At 50.5% G+C, this 19,653-nt stretch overlaps 2 protein-coding genes across 5 annotated transcripts; one reads left to right on the forward strand and one right to left on the reverse strand.

Moving 5' to 3' along the window:
* Positions 1 to 252: 252 nt before the first annotated feature.
* Positions 253 to 6,929, reverse strand: prmt1 (protein arginine methyltransferase 1). 2 transcript variants are annotated; one of them, XM_018764436.1, is made up of 11 exons: positions 6,838 to 6,929; positions 4,889 to 4,984; positions 4,578 to 4,733; positions 4,354 to 4,417; positions 2,999 to 3,141; positions 2,821 to 2,908; positions 2,588 to 2,703; positions 2,196 to 2,346; positions 1,966 to 2,087; positions 1,342 to 1,459; positions 253 to 525 (listed from the first exon to the last, which is right to left on the reverse strand). In XM_018764436.1, the coding sequence occupies exons 1-10, from the start codon at positions 6,862 to 6,864 to the stop codon at positions 1,376 to 1,378; spliced, it is 1,047 nt and encodes a 348-aa protein (XP_018619952.1). In that variant the 5' UTR covers positions 6,865 to 6,929; the 3' UTR covers positions 253 to 525; positions 1,342 to 1,375. The 2 variants fall into 2 exon arrangements, with proteins under 2 accessions (XP_018619952.1, XP_018619951.1); XM_018764435.1 differs by having other exon boundaries at positions 253 to 1,459.
* Positions 6,930 to 8,721: 1,792 nt separating this feature from the next.
* On the forward strand, positions 8,722 to 19,646 carry ap2a1 (adaptor related protein complex 2 subunit alpha 1). Of its 3 annotated transcripts, XM_018764416.2 has the most exons (23): positions 8,722 to 8,849; positions 9,655 to 9,915; positions 11,080 to 11,291; positions 11,397 to 11,590; positions 11,814 to 11,943; positions 12,188 to 12,289; positions 12,407 to 12,666; positions 12,749 to 12,917; positions 13,146 to 13,283; positions 13,400 to 13,582; positions 13,670 to 13,767; positions 13,853 to 14,084; positions 14,199 to 14,390; positions 14,468 to 14,622; positions 15,056 to 15,118; positions 15,574 to 15,624; positions 16,141 to 16,223; positions 16,339 to 16,428; positions 16,709 to 16,832; positions 16,936 to 17,052; positions 17,208 to 17,277; positions 17,363 to 17,497; positions 17,943 to 19,646. In XM_018764416.2, the coding sequence occupies exons 2-23, from the start codon at positions 9,849 to 9,851 to the stop codon at positions 18,018 to 18,020; spliced, it is 2,943 nt and encodes a 980-aa protein (XP_018619932.1). In that variant the 5' UTR covers positions 8,722 to 8,849; positions 9,655 to 9,848; the 3' UTR covers positions 18,021 to 19,646. The 3 variants fall into 3 exon arrangements, with proteins under 3 accessions (XP_018619932.1, XP_018619933.1, XP_018619934.1); XM_018764417.2 differs by lacking the exon at positions 15,056 to 15,118; XM_018764418.2 differs by lacking the exons at positions 15,056 to 15,118; positions 15,574 to 15,624.
* Positions 19,647 to 19,653: the final 7 nt, after the last annotated feature.

A 19,653-nucleotide genomic window follows, 5' to 3' on the forward strand; every position in this document is an offset into this window, starting at 1 on the left:
TAATAAAACTACCATGCAAAGTATCAGCATACAGTGATGACTCATTCTAGTGCACTGCGCACAGCAACATTCATGTGTGTATCATAAACTGTCATTCCTCAGTGGGAAAGGAAGGCTGACGTTTGCATTTAGACAAGCAGCTTCTTCGAGGAAAGCGCGAGATGGCACCAAGGAGCGCAAGAACTGAGAACTATCAGGGTCCCTCATCGATCCAGGTTATGCACAAAGAGAAAGAAATCCAAGACAAAACAGTAACCATCATCCCCTTTATTTTATATTAATGACAAATAAAAAAGGGTAACGGGAGCAATCCAAGCACTCTCACAAGTCATTGCAAAGTTGTCAAAATTCACAAGGGTTACAACGTGACCCACCAAACATACAGCGTAACCCATGACCCCAGGACAGGTCAAGACATTTCCAGGTCCGACTCGACTCTCAACAAGAGGTACCACTGGACTGCAGTTCAGGAACACGAAAGGGTAGCTGTATTCACGGTTGCCTCGGAGCAGCAGCCCAGCGACTCTATAAAAAAAGGTTTTGACCAACACTGTGCAGTTAAATATTTAACACTGTCAATCGTAGCAGTCTAAGGAAACCATTGACATGCTTCATATTGGAACGCATAATGACAGCTCCCCCTGCTGTCTCCTCATATGAACCGCAGCAGGTGCAAGACTCCTGCATAATGGAAGCAGTGGTGACGGACCACACCGCAACAGGGATGTGTCATAAACAAGCCACAAATGTAGAAGACCTGCGAAAGGCTCCCAACGCACCGAGACCTACTTCCCCTGTCCTCGGGGAGGCCAAAGTTCTTCGCTGGGATGCCTATTCATTGTTACTTACACTTAAAGTTTAAGGGAATTCACAAGTCGATGACGGCAGGTGAGCACTTCCCCACAAGATGTGATGTACATTGAGGTGGGGGGCGACTCTGGAGCAAACTGGAACATCCATTATAAAGAGGAGTGCGAGGCTGGAAGCTACCACCATGTCAAGAGACCCAGATGGCATCACAATGGAGACGGGACTTGACGAGAACGACACAGGCGAGATGGGATCTGCGTGTGCGCTGCATAAGCAGTGTCCACTTTCAACATTACACAAGTGTGCTTTGGGGTGAGGGTTAGAGGGTGTCATGTGGCACTTAAACTGAGGCCCTAATAACACCAAAACAACATGGTTCTGTTGGCTACTATGCTCTACAAGGGCTTTGCTGGGTCACTCACAAAACCACGTCTCAAACAAAAATTATTCAGAAACAAAGAAATATTTTAAAATGCTGCTGCGCATGACAGTGGTGTGTGTCTAAGGACATGTGGCGGCGCACACACCGACCCCGTGACTCGCTGCTATGTGCTGCAAATGGCCTCTAGCGCATCCGGTACTCCGAGGTCAAGGACACCTCGCAGAGCTGGCCCTTGAAATCGATGTCCACAGAGAAGTCCAGGTCACGCTGCAAATACACAAAGTGTTTATTACGTAGTGTGCGTCACCATTAACAAGTTCAGAGATGTGGCTCAAAATGACCGGTCCTCGAAGGAGAAAAAGAAAGAAAGAAAGAGGGGGGGGGGGGGGGGGGGAAGAAAAAAAAAAAAAAAAAAACCACACACACACACAGGCTGAAGCCACTTGTCCCGAGCAGGGTTGCAGCATGCTGGAGCCTAATCCGGCAACACAGGGTGCAAGGTTGGAGGGGGAGGGGACACACCCAGGACAGAACAGCAGTCCATCACAAGGCAGCCCAAGCGGGACTCGAACCCCAGACCCACCAAAGAGCAGGACCCAGTCAATCCCGCTGTACCACCATGCCCCCGCGCTCCCCGAAAAATGCCACCATTCATTTCATTGCAACACATCTAGATGGAGAGTCACGTTCTGCAAAATATGGCTTTCGATTATATGTCCGTGAGCTGCAGTTAAAACCCATCTTTGCAAAGCACTGTGAAAAAAAACACTTACGTTGTTCTTCACGTTTGGCTTCATGTGGATCGTGCCATAGATTTCTTCTCCGGTCTTCACCGTCAAGTAGTCGTCCAGGTAAAACACAGTCTGCTTCCAGTGCGTGTAGGGAGACTCTGGGCCTGAGAAAGACGAGAACACGTCAAGGGGGACGTGCGCACACACACATACCCACCTGCAGCATCTTATTTGAGAACAGCGAGACAGACCAATTGTGAAAGGAGCCTCACTTGTAGAGAAGCCTGTCCGCTTGTGGCAGCATGTAAACTCGATGTTGAAGTAGGTTACCAGGGCGTGGATGTAATCGTTCCTTTTCACCTGTAGGCAGAATGGCGACGTGAAGGACAGGTCTTCAGTCTTCACTGTGTAGATGTCCACCTCCTGCAAGTGAACAGGCAGTGGTCTCCGTTCACAAAGGAAGATTCACTGCTGTGAACATTCCATAAAATCTGTCTCTTAATATTTCTCACAAAAAAAGCGTATTTATTTTGCCTTCCTTCGGCACTTTTAAGGGCAGTTCAAGAGCATTCGAGTGCTTGGAAGAACACTTGCTGGACAGCTGCCTGCTCAAAATAGGCGCTCACAATTATGACAGCGCGTGTGGATAAAGGTGGGCACTGACCTTAATGAGACAAGCGGTGCTGACCAGCTGCTTGGGGTCCACCACATCCACCAAGGGCTCCTTGATGGCAACCTCCTTAATGCAGGACATGTCAAAGCCGTACACATTTTCCCACCCTGAGAGGCAGGAGGTGGCAAAATGAGCAAAACACACACACACACACACACACACACACACACACACACACACACACACACAGGGCTGTACAACAACATGCCAAGAGAACAACTCACAGTGGATCTTGTAGTCCTTGTACTGCCTATCCTCAATGGCCGTAATGTACAAAGTAGCTCGATCGGGAAATATGAGGCCGTCAGGTTTCTGCAGGAGGAAGGTTTGTGGTTAATACAGCCTTTGGACCGCTGTTCATTTTGGTGAGATGTCATCATGGAAGGTCACCACCCCACTGACCAGCCATTTGTCTCTGGCATAAATGACCGTGTTGAGCATGGATTCGTAGAAGAGGCAATAACCCATCCACTCCGAAATGATGATGTCCACCTTCTCCACAGGAAGTTCCACCTCCTCAACCTTTCCCTTGATAATGGTCACAACTGGGGAAAGATCAAGGTACCACATTACCAAGGTGATGTACTCTCTGTACCATGGTCTTACTGTACTTTGTGTCAGTGACAAACAAGTTTCACGACTGCTGGAGCATACTTCTTACCATTTCATTACCCATTATTTTATAATTTAATTTTATGATGTAGTTTTAATTATTCTTTTATTGTATCATTCATCTGTACATTTTTGTGTGTCTGTGACACAGCATGCTGTACAGAATTTTATAATACAAAGCATCTCTAACTTGGTAATTCTCCACAGAAACAGGGATGGAAGGCTATAGGGCCTTAACTAGCTTTTGTTTTAAGAACATATCAAGAAGCAAGTACCAGGCTGTATTACAAGATTAGACAGATTTGTTGGGAGTCAACTGCAAGCACAGTATCATTAGTGCACCCATAGGTCCTTTGAAAATGTTATCCATCACATATGTGCACACATCTAGTGAGAACAATAATAAACCACCTCAGGTAGCCTTGGAGGGTCAGACTGACCATTAAGTGAAGTGAGGGTGAGTGACTTGCTCGTGAACATTTTGACACCACTCATAGTGACACCTTGAGCATGGTGAAAGTAAGAAAAGGAGATCGCACCCAGTGTGGTGTCAAACCACTGAGCCTCACGTACATTTAATAGTCAATAAGCCAACTTCAGTTTTCTTGGATCTCCTATTGAAATGCCAAAGAATTCATTTTTACAGAGGGCCCTTCTCATACAAAAGCACAGAGTACTGAAAAAAGCATCACAGACGACACAAATGAAAGGACTGCTATATATTAAGTTACTACAATAGCTATATTAATTATTAAAGCAACGAGTGAGCCAAATGGCCACGGAGAAAAGGAACAAGAAACTCAAGTGAAATGCAATGGAGAGGGGGAAAAAAAAACCTCTTGGGGTCTAATTGCTAGTGGCTCCACACCCCTTCTAGATATGAAAAAAGCTTAAGTCAATTTAAGCATCTATTCATAACATTTTCACTAAATGCTAATAGAACCTCAGATTGAAAATATTAACCCCAACGATGACATTAGCACGTGTCCTTAGGTTCTGACACTTTCCTTTTAAGTAGCTGCACTGTTGTAAGTATTGGCTGAAACCAATTGAAGCAACTCTGCTAAAAATTAAAAGAATGATTTCTCAGTACTGTTACTCTAAGCACTACTGATCAAAGGATGGAAGGTGACATGTATACTCACTATGATCCAGCTTATTGGCTTTCACGATCTTCACAGCATAATCCGATATACTACTGCACTCAATCTGCAAGGGGAACAGGGGTTTCATTCAGCACAAATCCCACAAGTGAGCAAAATCACAGAGACCTGTCATCTCTAATAATTAGTTGTATTGTCACATTCAGCAAGAACTTTTTTTTTTTTTTTTTTGGGGGGGGGGGGGGGGGGGGGGGTTAAATACTCACCCCAATGACTTTCTTTGCCCCAGCCTTTGCAGCAAACATGCACAGGATCCCTGTTCCACTGCCTACATCCAACACCACCTTGTCCTTAAACAGATGCTTGTTATGGAACATGGAGTTGCGGTAGGTCAGCGTGCGCACTTCATCCTTCAGCATCTCCTGTACAGAGCACAGACAAAAAGAAGGTGCAAATTCACTCAAGTGAAAATAACAGCTGTGCAAATTGGTCCAATGCTACACATCAAATTGAGGAGAAAGTCCAAAAAAGACAGACAAAAATTCAGTGAAGGAGAGTGAAGCACAGCAACAAATACCTCATGAATCCCAAAGTGGGCATAAGAGTCAAAATAATAATCCTTAGAAGTCATGTCTTCCGCTGAAGGCTTCGCTGAGCTCTCCCCCTGGGACACCTTTCGGAGAAAACAGAGAATACAATGACCCCCAGATGCAGGGAATCCCAGGCCGAATCCTTCCTGAAATAGACTATACACAACCAAACACCTGCAATAGGAAGTGCCATCTGACAAGATGACTGCTCGATACATTCTGCAGTTCAAAACATGTGCAATTACTTACTAAAGTGCTTATAGTTACCCACCACCATATAAAATTCTGCAGTTACCGATAGCTGTAGAAAGGATAACACAACTGCACATTGTGTGACTTGCGTACACTGAAGATGCAGAGTCATGTATGTTGGGGAAAACAAAAGATAATCCAAGAGCTGGAGTTGCACACAGAATCACAGGCCAAAAGCATCATCAGAAGAAGTTTGAGCAGCTCTATTCGGTAGACTCCTCCTTGCCCAACACATGCTTGGCATGTAATCCTCAAAATACGACAGTAAGAACTGATACCTGGACTACGGCACCTCTTCCAGGTTGCCCTCAAGCAGCCTTGGAGAAAAGGCGGCCCCCCGCCCTAGTAAACAGTAAACACTAACGGTGCTGAAAAAAAAAACACAGAGTGGTCATTTCTCTATGAACCCTTGATCACAGCGTTTCTTGTTGAAGCTCAGCACTCAAGAGGGAGGTGTTGCTGTGCCCTCTAGGGACACACAGACAACTATGACTATGTCTTGGGCTACTGCTGCCCAAGAAAGGTAGAATAAAGACAGGAGAAGAGCTGGGGACACCCAAGAACGTCCATCCATAACATCCCTTAGATAGCATCACGATGCCAAAGCACGAGGGACAGTAGCTGCGGATGGAGAAGGGCACTGAGGTGCACAGGACGCCATGGCTGTCAGAATGTACCGCAGCAGCAAGAGACAGGAAGACGCCAACCAGAAAAGAACAGGCGACGTCCCTGGGCGGGAAAAAAACTTGCAGCCGTGGGGCCGGAGAATTTCGGCACCGTGGGCCTCGTGATCCGGAGCACGGCGCCCACGGCCGCTCGGGGTGGCCCTTCGCCCGCGAAAAGGGGCGAAGCTCCTGAAGCCTCGCCGGGAAGAGAAGACCCCACACCAATCCAGTGGCCCAGGCTGCACCGCAACCACCATGTACTACACATGTACTACGGTACACTTGACTGAACTCTTCGAGTGCAGAAACGGTCAGAAAGTGGCCTGTACCCCTGACAGCAGGAAGGGGGACTGACTGAGGACCTAACTATCATGTATTTGCCGAAAGCCTAAGGATCATGTTGTTTGGAAGACTTAAGACTTACAACTGAACTGAAACGAACTACAAGAACCAAGCAAGTGGAAAACACACGCTGAGCAGTCAGTCCTCACAGAACCAGGCGTCGTAACGTAACCGGTCGGGACACCGAGCGACGTCCGCGTGTCCTCGCGAGGCGGATCGGTTACTAACAGAGACCTCCGAGTCCGAGTCGGAGTCCGACGGGCGGACCCCCTCGCGAGAGCACCTCCTCCGGAGTCCTGCCAGGCTACAGCCCAGCTACAACTGACCCTGGCCTGGTCCCGATCAAGAAAAACGCACTCGACCGACGTTTTCACGCGTTTTACTATAGTAAAACAAGCCGTGAAGACGCGTCTTCGGGACGAAAGAGCTGCGCGCGTGATTCCCGCCGTTATGGATGCTGCTCGTCCGTCGTTCTGGTGCCTCAGTCAGTGCCTGACTGAGTGAGTGAGTGAGTGCGTTCGCCGAACCGAAGTGAAGAGCTGCAATTTTACCGGCCGCGGCACCATATCTACGCAGCCATGTAAATACTGCATGATAGCGGCGAGCCCACAACTCTCATACAACAGTTTGTTGCTTCAGCAAGAGTTTCGCGGCCTACCGCTCGCTGCCCCCCTTACCTCCATCCCGTCACCCGTCTCCGCCATTTCAACTCTACGCAGCTCCTTCTCGACGCGCGGCGCAGGGAGGAGGCACGAGGCACAAGGCCCGCCCTCGCACCCAAAGGGCTCGCCGTGATTGGAGAAAAGAAGCACGTAGTGCTTGATTGACAGAAGCTCCGAGTCCCCGATCCGTCACTGGTCAGTCGCCTATATGAATTTTTCAGCGCAGCTCTGCCTGAAACTGGGAACGTTATGAATAGCGGATAATAAAAGTCATTAATCACGGGGGGATTGTGGCTGCAGCTCTGAAAAATCATGTGCCCGAAGCAGGAAGGACGTGAATAAATAAATGTAAGGACGTGGCTGTGAGAGGACTGACTATCACACACAGTGTAGGGACAGTGAGTGACAGTGACAGTGACAGTGGCCGAGTGTGGAGGTACAACACGAGACAGACAGACACTAGAGCAGCAGTCAGCACAGCCACAGGCCCGGACCAGAGCATCCTTACTGAACGGAAAAGATTCAGGTGGATCTCGGCTGGATACATTGCCGTGTAACAGCCTGCGTGGGTCTACTCATCATCTGCTCATCATGTACTCATCACCAGAATTAAGCGTGGCAAAAATACCGCTGCATTTTCTCTCCTTGCTTTGGGATCATATTACATTGATGATTGAAAGAGTCCCTGGGATAAGGCCATATCCAAACTTAGACATGATTTTTATGGTTCAGTACATTCTTTTCATATGAGTCTTATGCATTTTTCCCCAGCCTTCAGAATGCATTGACGTGCATTATTTATCCGTTTATCTCCGTGTCTTCAAGTGTATGTGTATGTGTGTGTATGTTGCCCGCTGTGTGCTGCTGCATCCAAACAGAATTTCCTTCTGGGGTTAGTAGGGTTTTCATTCATTCATTCATTCATTCATTCATTCGTTCATTCGTTCATTTTAGTATTATTCATTTACCCAGTGCCTTTGTTCCCAGACCATACATGATGTGACAAGAGGTTCTGTCAGCAATGTACATTTACACAGCCATTTCTTTAGCAGGGTATTCCTGCGAGAGAAAGTAAGACTAAGAGCCTTGGACGGGGCTGCTGCAGCTGCCCTGGTGAAGAGGTTTGTTCATTTTATACGCAATACCTCTGTGTTGCAGTCTATTGGCATTAAAGTATGAAAGGCTTTACAATATGATTTTCTTGATCTTATGGATGATCAGCTCAAAATTGTTACTCAAGATCAGGAGGCATTCATGGTAAAATGTACAAGTGTTCATTTGGCACATCGGCAGAGAGAGAAGTGGGTCCGAAAGAGATGTGTTTAGAGACTTGAACACTGACTGAGAGGGATTTGGGAGTTCTCACTGAAGATGGAGCTCATTTCACCACAACGGAGAACCAACAACTTCTGGGCTTTTGAGTTTGCACCTCTTGCGAGCGGAGTGACCGAGCGGCCAGCGGCTGAGCCCCCGTATCGAACGATCGGGTCTAAGTTGTGCGTTTTGGGCCGCAAATCCTTCGACGGGCTCCTAGGCCATTCCCACAGTGGGGACTCGATACCGGCTGCAGGAAGCCAGTGGAGAGGGACGAGGAGGGGAGGTACATGGCATCTCTGTTACAGTATGACCACTGGAGACAACACCTCGGGGAAGGTACATGCTGTCTAAAGCTTGTTACAAGCAGATGACATGACCCATATCGCTGCCGTACTGAAATCGTTTACTGTTGCATTACAGTGTTTTAGACGTGTTCAGTGACAACGGTGTGTCCCGCCCCACGAACTCGCTCAATCCAATGAAAACGATCATGGCGTTTGAGCGACGTACGATTGAACCGATAGCGTAAAGGGGGCGGGGCAAACCGCACACCTCTCCGCCAATGACGATTACCAGGTTGGGCGGCCCGGGAGGTCATGGGAACCCAAGAGTCCCAGCGCGAGACGGACAGCAGGCGCGCTGGCAGGATTGCTGGTCACGAGTCCCATCCGTTCGAGTGTCGTGCAAGAGGCGACAGCGGCGACGAAAAGGTGAAACACGGATACGCTCCTTTAGCGGAATGTATTCCGTGAAAAAGGTTGCCGGAGGAGCCGGGTTGTTCCGAAGGATTTTGCTTGCTGATGCGCTCACTCACTCACTCACTTAGTCCTGCCGTGAATGATAGAGAGAGAGAGAGAGAAAGCTAGCAGAGTGCTAACAAGCCGCGGCCGGCCGGGTCAGTCGGTCAGTCAGGAGGTAGCCGCGGACCGTCCGCTTCGCTGTCCGCCTCCGAGCCCTTCGCGTTCGCTTCGGCTGGGACCTGAATCCCTCCCCGCTTTCTTGACGGAAATTGAACTGCCGTTACCTCCGCGGCTCAGCTGCCTGCCTGGCTGGGCCCCACTCTGCTGGCTGCTGCTGGTAGTGAGTGAGTGGGTGAGTGGGTGACTGAGTGAGTGGGAACATCGCGTTCCGCAGACAGTCAGTCAGTCACTCACTCCCTCACTCGCTGTTAACGGCGGCGGCTTCCAGAGTAACGCGGAAACGCCGTTTCAAACGGCTCTGCTGTCAAGGCTATAGGCTATATAGCTCTGTAGTGCCCTACCTCCATCCATATCTCTGTAGTTCTACCTCCATCTTCATGTATCTAGCTCCGCACCTCCATGTATTTATATCTGTAGCTCTGTGTGTAGTTCTATATCTTCATTCATATATCTATAGCTGCGTGGTTCTATAGTTCCATATATATCTATAGTCCCTGTAGCTCCAGATATCCATTGCTCTATTTCTAGGTCTGTGTGACAGTGTAGCTTCCGTAGCTCTGCAGTTCTATACCTCTGTGGCTCTATATCTCTGCAGCTCTAAAGCTCTGCGGCTGTCTCGTACGAAGTCTCCGTAGCCCCGCATCTCTACCTTCGAACGCGGCTCCTCCACCCCGGCCCGGGCGCCGCCGACCTCAGCGGCCACAGCGGCGACGTCGAGAAGTGCGCGGCGCGGTCCGCGGCAAAGCGGACTCCTGTTGGCGACTCCCAGCAAGCAGGAGGAGTATCAAGATGCCGGCTGTGTCAAAGGGAGATGGAATGCGAGGGTTGGCGGTGTTCATCTCGGACATCCGCAACTGTAAGTGCCCTCGTTCCCCCCCGTTGTATGTCCCCTGTTGCTGTCGCTACTCCTGGGTCCGTCTCTGTAACGCGGCACCGTCGCCGAGCTGCTGCTGTCCTCCCACCTGCTCTTTTGCTCCATAAATCTCAAAACAAGGGACTGCGTGTTAAAATGGGACGTTGATCGTGGCCTAGTTTGCAGACACTTCGCTGTTGGCTGGTAACGCGCACACACTCTGTATTGAGTTGCTGGAGCTGGGTCCTTCCATTGAGAGTCTACGGGTGGCTGCTGGGGAAGCCGCTGGCTGAACCGTGGGCCTTTGCCTCACCGCAGAAATACGGCGCTCGGACACCGCTCGTACACTGCTCTTACGCTGCCGCCCTCTGTTCTCCGACAGCATCTGTGCATGTGGCCTTTGTGTGATGTGTGATGGGATGGTGGCGTGGTGTATACGTTCACTTTTCGTGTTTGCGCTTCGCAGCCTGGATTCCATTGAGGACTTGCTTTAAAGGACGGCCTCTCCTTGTAGCTGAGCACACATTGTGTTTTGGCTTCTCTTCAAAGTTGTGCCATTTTCTGCTTTTAAATGCAGGCGTGTTTTATACCGATTGTGATATTGAACGTCACGTGAACCCGAGGTTATGCAGTATACGGGAGTACGTGTGGAAGATGCGCGCTTCTCATAGTTCTTGCATAACTGCCGTCTCGGGCTGTCCTATATCTTTTGGTCATCGAGTGGCTCCCCAGCAAGCGCAGCCGACATTCATCTGTAAGGTTTCGGCAAGTCTCCTGTGTTGAACTCCTGCAGAGCAAGTTAAAGATCGGTGTGTCGTACGATGCCGCTCCTTCCTCCTTTGACTTTCGAAGCAGTCTCCGTGTTGAAAGTTGTTTGTTTGAAACCATTCTCTTGCCATTTCTTTGTTTTTTCATCAGTCTAATGGATGCTTGTGGTTTTCCCTGTAGTTTTTCTTGTTCTTGTCCATTTTCCTCCCTCCACATTTGTTAATCTTGGTCTGCAGGCGTCTGATTCACCCCCGGACCACACACCCACTTTCCCAGAGTGCCTATCTCTCTTTGGGCACTCCCACTGGGCTGCTCTGCCACAGTCCACCAAGCACCTGCACTCTAACTCACAATGTCCTAGTGGTCTTGTTCTCATCTCCGGTTGGGTGCTCTCTGCAGGTAAGAGTAAAGAGGCTGAGATCAAGCGAATTAATAAGGAGTTGGCCAACATCCGCTCCAAGTTTAAAGGAGACAAGGCGTTGGATGGCTACAGTAAGAAGAAGTATGTGTGCAAGCTACTCTTCATCTTCTTGTTGGGTCACGACATTGACTTTGGCCACATGGAGGCGGTCAACCTGCTCAGCTCCAACAAGTACACAGAGAAGCAGATTGTAAGTGAGAATAGTGGCTCGTCTTTTTCCTCCTTCCTTTTTTCCTTTAGCGCCCGGCAAGAGTTGGGTTAACCTGGGTTCACCCTCTGCCACCCGCTCATGCAGGGCTACCTCTTCATCTCGGTGCTGGTAAACTCCAACAGCGAGCTGATCCGCCTCATCAACAATGCCATCAAGAACGACCTGGCCAGCAGGAACCCCACCTTCATGTGTCTGGCCCTGCACTGCATCGCCAATGTGGGCAGCAGAGAGATGGCTGAGGCCTTTGCTGGGGAGATTCCACGCATTCTGGTGGCCGGGTGAGTTAACCAGTCTGCTTTTTTTGGAGCGCTGGACCTTGAAGGGGGGAGAAATGTGGAGCAGAAGCCAGGTTGTTTAGGTAAAGATATCGTAAGACCAAAAAATGCAGATTTAAAAACTGCCAGCTGTACACGTTTCGTGGCCTTGTGTTTTTGGTGAGCAGAGTGAGACAGCTCTGAAGATGCTAGTAGGCTAAGGATGGCTTGCGCTTCCTGTTGACAGTGACACCATGGATAGCGTAAAGCAGTCGGCAGCCCTCTGCCTGCTGCGCCTTTACAAAACATCCCCAGACCTCGTACTGATGGGCGAGTGGACATCCAGGGTGGTGCACCTGCTCAACGATCAGCACATGGTGAGATGCCACTCGGGACTGGTTTTTTGTCATTGGGCACAGTGCCTCCTGGTGGTCAGTGTAGGCCTGTGACCAGTGTTGCTCGAACTCGCCGTAAGTAGTCGGAATCGAACTAAACGCAGGTGGCCATAATGCGAGGGAGAGTCGGCACGGTTTTGGTGGGATTGTTGCTTTGTATTTTGCGCCGGGCTTCACGACTGCACTCAGTCCGTATCGATCGCCTTAACTGCTCCTTTTGTCCCAGGGTGTAGTGACTGCTGCCATTTCCCTCATCACCTGCCTCAGCCAGAAGAACCCAGATGAGTTCAAGACCTGCGTGTCTCTAGCTGTGTCCCGACTGAGCAGGGTGAGTTTCGCAGTCCTCGTTCTGTTTGTGCGCACGCCAGTACTGTCGCGTGCTGTTCAGTTGAGCAGCCGCCGTCCTCCATGGTATGTTTAGTCACACGACTGTTGTTTCTGCCAGATTGTTTCGTCAGCCTCCACAGACCTGCAGGACTATACCTACTACTTTGTACCAGCGCCGTGGCTCTCTTGCAAGCTGCTGCGTCTGCTCCAGTGCTACCCACCACCGGAGGATGGCGCCGTGAAGGGCCGGCTTGTAGAGTGCCTCGAGACGATCCTCAACAAGGCCCAGGAGCCACCCAAGTCCAAGAAGGTGCAGCACTCTAATGCCAAGAACGCGATCCTGTTCGAGGCCATCTCCCTCATCATACACTACGACAGGTGAAGCCACGCGCTGTGCTAACCCGTCCTCCCCTGTCTGTGGTTCTGCCTTCTCAGTATCTCTGTCTGTCTCTCTGGTCAGCGAACCCAACCTGCTGGTGCGTGCTTGTAACCAGCTGGGCCAGTTCCTTCAGCATCGCGAGACCAACCTGCGTTACCTGGCCCTGGAGAGCATGTGCACGCTGGCCAGCTCGGAGTTCTCCCATGAGGCTGTTAAGACGCACATCGAGACGGTCATCAATGCTCTGAAGGTGTGCAGTGTCCTCACAGGACTGTGACTCGGTGTATCGTCATGCAGACGGCAGGCTGCGCCACAAGTGTCGGTTCCCAGGCATTCCCTCTGAGTTGCACGCTTATGTCCCGAATTGTGACCCTTCCCAAGCTTGATCTTTATTTGATGAGCAGGAAGTGCAGGAACTGTGCTGTGCTGTGTGTGTTCAGGCAGCTGACCATGCTCTGCTCTCTGGCTGTCCCTCCAGACGGAGCGTGACGTGAGTGTGCGACAGCGTGCGGCCGACCTGCTCTACGCCATGTGTGACCGCAGCAACGCCAAGCAGATTGTGGCCGAGATGCTGAGCTACCTGGAGACAGCAGACTACTCCATCAGGGAGGAAATGGTGTGTGTGCTTCCCCAGACCCTCGCTCGGTTTTTCTGTCATTGTGTGAATCTCCACTTGGTCTCTCCTCCATTCACTCGCTGCTTGCTTGCTTCTGAGCCGTTGTGATGTCGCAGGTGCTCAAGGTGGCCATCCTGGCCGAGAAGTATGCAGTGGACTACTCCTGGTACGTAGATACCATCCTCAACCTGATCCGCATCGCAGGGGACTACGTGAGCGAGGAGGTGTGGTACAGGGTTATCCAGATCGTCATCAATCGTGACGATGTGCAGGGCTACGCTGCCAAGACCGTTTTTGAGGTATGGTAAAAACGACAGACAAATCCGTGTTACTCACGGTGCTAATAATGAAGGCCAATCTTGTGCTTTTGCACACGTCCCTCCCAGGCTCTTCAGGCACCAGCCTGCCACGAGAACATGGTGAAGGTGGGTGGGTACATTCTGGGGGAGTTTGGCAACCTCATCGCTGGAGACCCGCGCTCCAGGTAAGAAGGGCTGCGGCTGACTCGTTCTCGGCTGGGCTTCTTCCCTCGTGAGCCAGACCCGTTCCTCTGTTTGTCTCTTCCCAAGCCCCCTGGTCCAGTTCAACCTGCTGCATTCCAAGTTTCACCTGTGCTCCGTGCCAACGCGCGCCCTCCTGCTCTCTGCCTACATCAAGTTCATCAACCTCTTCCCCGAGACCAAGGCCACGATCCAGGAGGTGCTGCGCTGCGACAGCCAGATCCGCAACTCGGACGTGGAGCTGCAGCAGCGCGCCGTTGAGTACCTCAAGCTGTCCTCTATCGCCAGTACCGACGTCCTGGTGAGGGAACGGGATGGGGCGGAGCGGGGCCGGGCATCACGCTGGTCTCCTGGGGCGCTACCACAGTGATGGAGCTTCTGCTTCTGCAGTTGTTTGGATCTTTCTGATCCACAGGCCACGGTCCTGGAGGAGATGCCCCCGTTCCCGGAGAGAGAGTCGTCCATCCTAGCCAAGCTGAAGAAGAAGAAGGGACCGGGGGCCGTATCGGTGTCTGACCTGGACGAGGGCAAGAGGGATGGAGGAGGAGAGCTCAACGGGGCAGGGGAGAGGGGTCCGGAGAGTTCTGTGGTGGCCACCTCCAACACAGTGAGTAGGGGAAGTGGTGGGGGGTGGTACGTGACCCCGTTGGGTCTCCTTTAATCTTCTCGCTCTCTCCTCTTCAGTCTACTCCCTCTCCATCTGCCGACCTGTTGGGCCTTCGGTCTGCACCTCCCGTTGGCTCAGCTGCTCAGGGCGCTGGCAGCCTATTGGTTGACGTGTTCTCGGAGGCGGGACCTTTGGCCCCCGCTTCTGGGGTCAACGACGATGGCTTTCTCAGGTGAACTGACAGTGTTTGTTGTTATCGCCAGACGCATATCCTCGTCGTTTCATTGTAATCTGGATATTCTGCTGTTTCTGTACCTCTTTCGAAAAGCTGTTTTTTTTTTTGCTGGTTCTTCATGTGGTTTAGAAGCGCACCTGTCCAAAGCGTGCATAATGAGAGAGGTGATGAATGTCAAATATCACCTTTGCACGAGTGATCAGATCTTCTGGTATTTTCACTGTCATCGTCTGCTGCTTTTTCTTGCTGTCCTGTCGGCTCCTTTTTATTTTCCTTCCTGTGTTTGTCATTTTATCTTCATTATCTTGCTGTATATGTGACACTCTCTCTTCTTGCCTTTTCTTTCCCTTCCCTCTCTCTCTTTCTCTTCCTTTCTCTGTCCTGCATTTGTTCATTTGACTCGTCCTCGATTGTGATTGGACGTTGGCAGAGATCTGGAACCTGCTACTGAGAACTCTGACGCCCTATTGGTTGAAGCTCCTGGTGAATCGGAGTAAGGGGCCAGAGTCTAAGATTGTCGTACGCAAAAGAAATGAAAACAGTGTCCAGCTGCTTTGAATACTGTTCATCTTTATAGTTGACGGATAAATGTGAACGAGGATGTTTACCTAATGACTAGTGAGGCACGCAAACAAAGTTGTCCTTTCGCAATGCCTTTAATCTTGAAGGTTATCAGACTTGGAATGCTTTTACTAACCATGTATTTTTTTTTTTCCTCCATCTCCCTTGTTTTAAATCACGCTTCACTTCTTCCTTCCTTTCCTCATGCAACCCCTGTACCCAAATCTCATGCTCATCCTTTCCATGTAAATTTCTAATCTGGCTCCGTTTCATATTTCCTCCTGGCCGCACCATCTCCTCTCACCCTCATCCATCTCCCATGTGCGTCTTGCGTGCTGCGCTGACCTCCCTGCTCCGTCTGATGTGCTCTCCTCCTTGCCATCTCAGCTCGGAGGATTCTGCTCCACCTCTCCCAGAATCAGATGAGCTTCTCAACAAGTAAGATCTCTGTCCTCTTTGTCTTGAGCAGGGGTGCACAACTCAGGTGTGAAAGGGTGCGACTCCAGCGGCTTTAACGTGATGCATGTTACTTTGTGCTTTGCTGATACCTGAAATACCGGGTGTGGTGAAGGAACAAAGAGCTGAGGTGTTGTGCAGTCCTTGAGGATCTAAGTGGTACACTCTTGCCCCTGATTTGCTCTTCCCTACTCACATCTCTTTGCTCATTGCTCTCTTGTTAATGCCTTTCCTAAGGCATGCTGGCTAACTGTGGCACCTCATGGAGCCAGGGTTGGGGATTTGAATCCGGCGCTGGCTCAGTCCGTGTGACGTTGCCATGTTTATGCCGTATCTGCCCATTCACAAAGTCTTTGCAGAGCTCTTTGCTTTACTTTTTCTTCCTGTGGCCTTCGCTCTGCTCTACTGTGTCAAGTGTGCGTACATGGCCTGCCCTTCCTCAGCCTGTTGTCGCTGACCCAGCCCTCCCTGTGGCCCTGTCCCTTTCCAATCTTTCAGGTTTGTGTGCAAGAATAACGGTGTTCTCTTTGAGAACCAGCTGCTTCAGATTGGGATCAAGTCTGAGTACCGGCAGAACCTGGGTGAGGCTTTCGCCCCTCGCTTGCTCGCGCACACACTGCATGTCCTGTCCTGTCTCACTCTCGCGGCTGTGTTGCTCAAGTAGTTTGTGCGTTCAGTGCAGTGTCTCCTTTCCAGGGAGGATGTACCTGTTTTATGGAAACAAGACATCCGTTCAGTTTGTGAACTTCACCAGCACCGTCAGCTGCCCAGGAGACCTGCAGTCCCATATCCTTTGCACACCTGCTCATAGCCTGGTGTCACACACAGTGGACAGCAGGCACGAAGGAGCTGGGAATTCGGGGATTTGTCCTCCATGTATTGTGTTCATGCAGGTGTTGCGTTGATTTCGTTTATAGCCCTCTGAAGGGCCTGACAGAGGAAGTGTCATCAAACAGGCTGCCCAAGAACATCAGTGGGTGGGCGAGAGCTGAAGTGCTACTGGTCGAGGTCATTGAAGCGTCTTGAGCAAAAGCAGAGCGTTATTGCGTCCTTGACGCCATGTCACAGCTGAACGTGCAGACGAAGCCAGTGGACCCCCTCGTGGAAGGAGGAGCCCAGCTGCAGCAGGTCCTCAACATTGAGTGTTTGTCTGACTTCAGTGATGCGCCGCTGCTCAACATCAGGTTCAGGTGCAGATTGCTCACCTGTCCTACATACGCATGCTGACTGCTGGCCCTTTTGGTCTCTGGAAGTGTGTGAGGAACGAGCCACGCCCCCTTCCTCTTGTCTCAGGTACGGGGGTGCTCTACAGAACCTCACGCTGAAGCTTCCGCTCACCATCAACAAATTCTTCCAGCCCACAGAGATGGGCTCTCAAGACTTCTTTCAGCGCTGGAAGCAGCTCAGTCTGTGAGTTGTGTGTATTTTCACACTGTGTGTGTGTGTGTGAGTGAGAGAGTAATATCACTTACTGGTCCATTCTTGCTGGGAGACGAGTATTTCAAGAGGTGTGCCTCTTTGTATTTGGCTTTTCTCACATACTTCTCTTCTGCTCTTCCTGTCAGCCCTCAGCAGGAAGCGCAGAAGATCTTCAAGGCTAATCACAGCATGGACAAAGAGGTCCTTAAAGCCAAGGTGAGTTCGAGGTATGTTGCACCGCCGCTGCTCCTTTGCACCGAAGGACCTCGGTGAAACCGGACATGTCTTCCATGTGCTTCAGCTGCTGGGGCTCGGAATGGCCCTTCTGGAGAATGTGGATCCTAATCCAGAGAACTTTGTATGTGCTGGAGTTGTCCAGACCAAAGCCCAGCAGGTGGGCTGTCTGCTGCGGCTGGAGCCCAACATCCAGGCCCAGGTAGGGACACGGACGGACGGACGGACGGACACACATGGTCTTGTGTAGTCCAGTGCTGTCTCTGCATTCTTGTCTTTCTCCAGCTTCTCCTTATTCCCGGTCCATCGTTTCCTCCTCATCTCCTTTCCAGAAATGCTCCTCAGCCTCACAGGCCCTATGTACTGTCCTGTGTGTCTCATTGCCTCTCCCGTCTCTCTGGGTCCTGTTTGTCTCTCACTACCGCTCTGGTCTCACTGCTTCCTGTCTGTCTCTCTGTCTTTGCTGCAGTTCCAGTCTGAGGAGCAGGTAATCTGTATAATTTGGGTAGTGTTGTGTGAAGTAGCACCGTGGACATCGATCGCGTCTTCACTTTCTCAGCTTGGCCTTGCCTCAACACTGTTTTGAATTTGCAGCATGTGTCCTGAACACTCCTCTCTCTTTTTCTCTCGGTGGCCACACACCCCAGATGTACCGGCTGACGTTACGCAGCAGTAAGGACACTGTCTCCAAGCGCCTCTGTGATCTCCTGGCTGAGCAGTTCTAGAACCATCCCGGAGGTGTACATAGCGGAACTGGGCCTCACCGAGAAACTGCAGCACCTTCCGACGTGCCGATATAAGGGAAAAATAGGTGTCTGTGCTAGACAGTCATTATTTGTTACCATGGATATTATTGATATGATAATTGTTTTATTGTAATCGTGTGTGTGCGCGTGCGTGCGTGCGTAAGGTGATTCATGTTGAAGAATGGTGGAACCCCTCACCCCACCCAACACACTTCCTCTCCCTTGCGTACTTATGACCTCGTACTTGTACTGACAGCTGATGGCCAGTGAGGGAATTCACAATGATAATCGTCACTCTTCCTGGTTCTGAGACATTTCTTAGATTTTTGAGCCGAAACTATTCCTCACAGGTAAAGGGAGACTTGCACTTCATGTGAACGCGCACATACCGTACGTGTTCCTGTCGTCTGCTGTTGTGTCCTCCTGCTTCTCGCACTGGTGCTCTAGGCAGCGCCCCGAACGTTGCATTATTCCTTCTCGTTTTTGCGTTCTGTGAAGACGTTCTTGGTGCTCAGTGCTTTCCTACATTCCCGTGCCGTGTCCTCCAGGGCGTTGAGATTATGGAGTTGTCTCTTTGCTATCATGCGTCAATTCCCCCCACGCTGGCTCTGTTCAGCTGGTGCACAGTTTCACTCTGTACCACAACCATCCTCTGCTAAGGACTGCATTTGTTCACATACAGAACCTTGCAGTTGAAGGTGGAGGGTCTGAAAGCTTGTTGTACCACTGTGTGTCTGTGTGTTTTTTCTTTAACATTCCACAAGTTTCCTCGGCCAGTTTACAGAAAAAAGAATGAGTTTACGCTGTTGAAAAAAAGTGTTGTATAAGAGGCAACTTGCAGTTGTTCAGTTTTCGTTTACCCTAGCGTGTCCTGACATAGGCTGTCGGATGGGTCTGGTGAAGGAGTCGTGAGTCTTTGGGTCGAAGTATCATGTTTATAACACTAAGCTATTATCTCATTCTCTCACACACAGCTGCACGCGTGCAGCGTCGCAGTGTCCGTGTATGCGTGCACGTGTGCATGGGCGGAAACGGATGACTGACGTGTCCTGTCTTTTGTGTGCAGTGGTGTTACCCAGGTGCCCCAGTGCTGCCTAAAGTGCACCAGGTAGCACTTCCGTAGTGGAGTGGAGGTACAACCGCAGTGTTCGCATCGGCGACAGCAGCACAAATGAATCATTTCGTCTTGCGTTGCCAACTGTCCGTTACAAGTACAGGGTTTGTCTCTCCATGGAACCTGCTATCGGCCAGGGTAGTGACGAGTGTGTGTGCGACGTGGGGAGGGAGAGACAGAGAGAGAGAGCGAGTGTGTCGAGTCTGTGTGTGTGAGAGAGTGAGTTTCACTGCAACCCTACTGAACGTTCTGGGGTGTTGTCGTTAGTTCAGTAAGAAGTCACTGTCATTATGCAGTTGAGTGTGCGGCTGCAGTCCCAGTGAAGGAAGGGGCCGTCCTCACTCTAGATGAATAAGGTGTTGCTGTGTGTGTGTGTTGTGTGTCTTCAGTATTCCTAGCGCTACAACCCAGTGTATCCATGTGAAATGAGTCAGATGCTTAAAATTACTCTGTACTGAACAATGTGAAAGTAAAATTATACCATGTATGCAGCTGTGT

The sequence above is a fragment of the Scleropages formosus genome, chromosome 8 (genome assembly GCF_900964775.1).
Source record: "Scleropages formosus chromosome 8, fSclFor1.1, whole genome shotgun sequence".
In the NCBI taxonomy this organism is placed as follows: domain Eukaryota; kingdom Metazoa; phylum Chordata; class Actinopteri; order Osteoglossiformes; family Osteoglossidae; genus Scleropages; species Scleropages formosus.

Coding starts and splice junctions, on each gene's coding strand:
- ap2a1 (XM_018764416.2), top strand. CDS start 9,849: ATGCCGGCTGTGTCAAAGGGAGATGGAATGCGAGGGTTGGCGGTGTTC. Junction 12,667..12,748: donor CTCATCATACACTACGACAG/GTGAAGCCACGC, acceptor CTCTCTGGTCAG/CGAACCCAACCTGCTGGTGC. Junction 15,625..16,140: donor TCAGATGAGCTTCTCAACAA/GTAAGATCTCTG, acceptor CCAATCTTTCAG/GTTTGTGTGCAAGAATAACG.
- prmt1 (XM_018764436.1), bottom strand. CDS start 6,864: ATGGCGGAGACGGGTGACGGGATGGAG. Junction 2,704..2,820: donor CAAGGACTACAAGATCCACT/GTGAGTTGTTCT, acceptor CCTGCCTCTCAG/GGTGGGAAAATGTGTACGGC. Junction 2,088..2,195: donor GCGGACAGGCTTCTCTACAA/GTGAGGCTCCTT, acceptor CGTCTTTCTCAG/GCCCAGAGTCTCCCTACACG.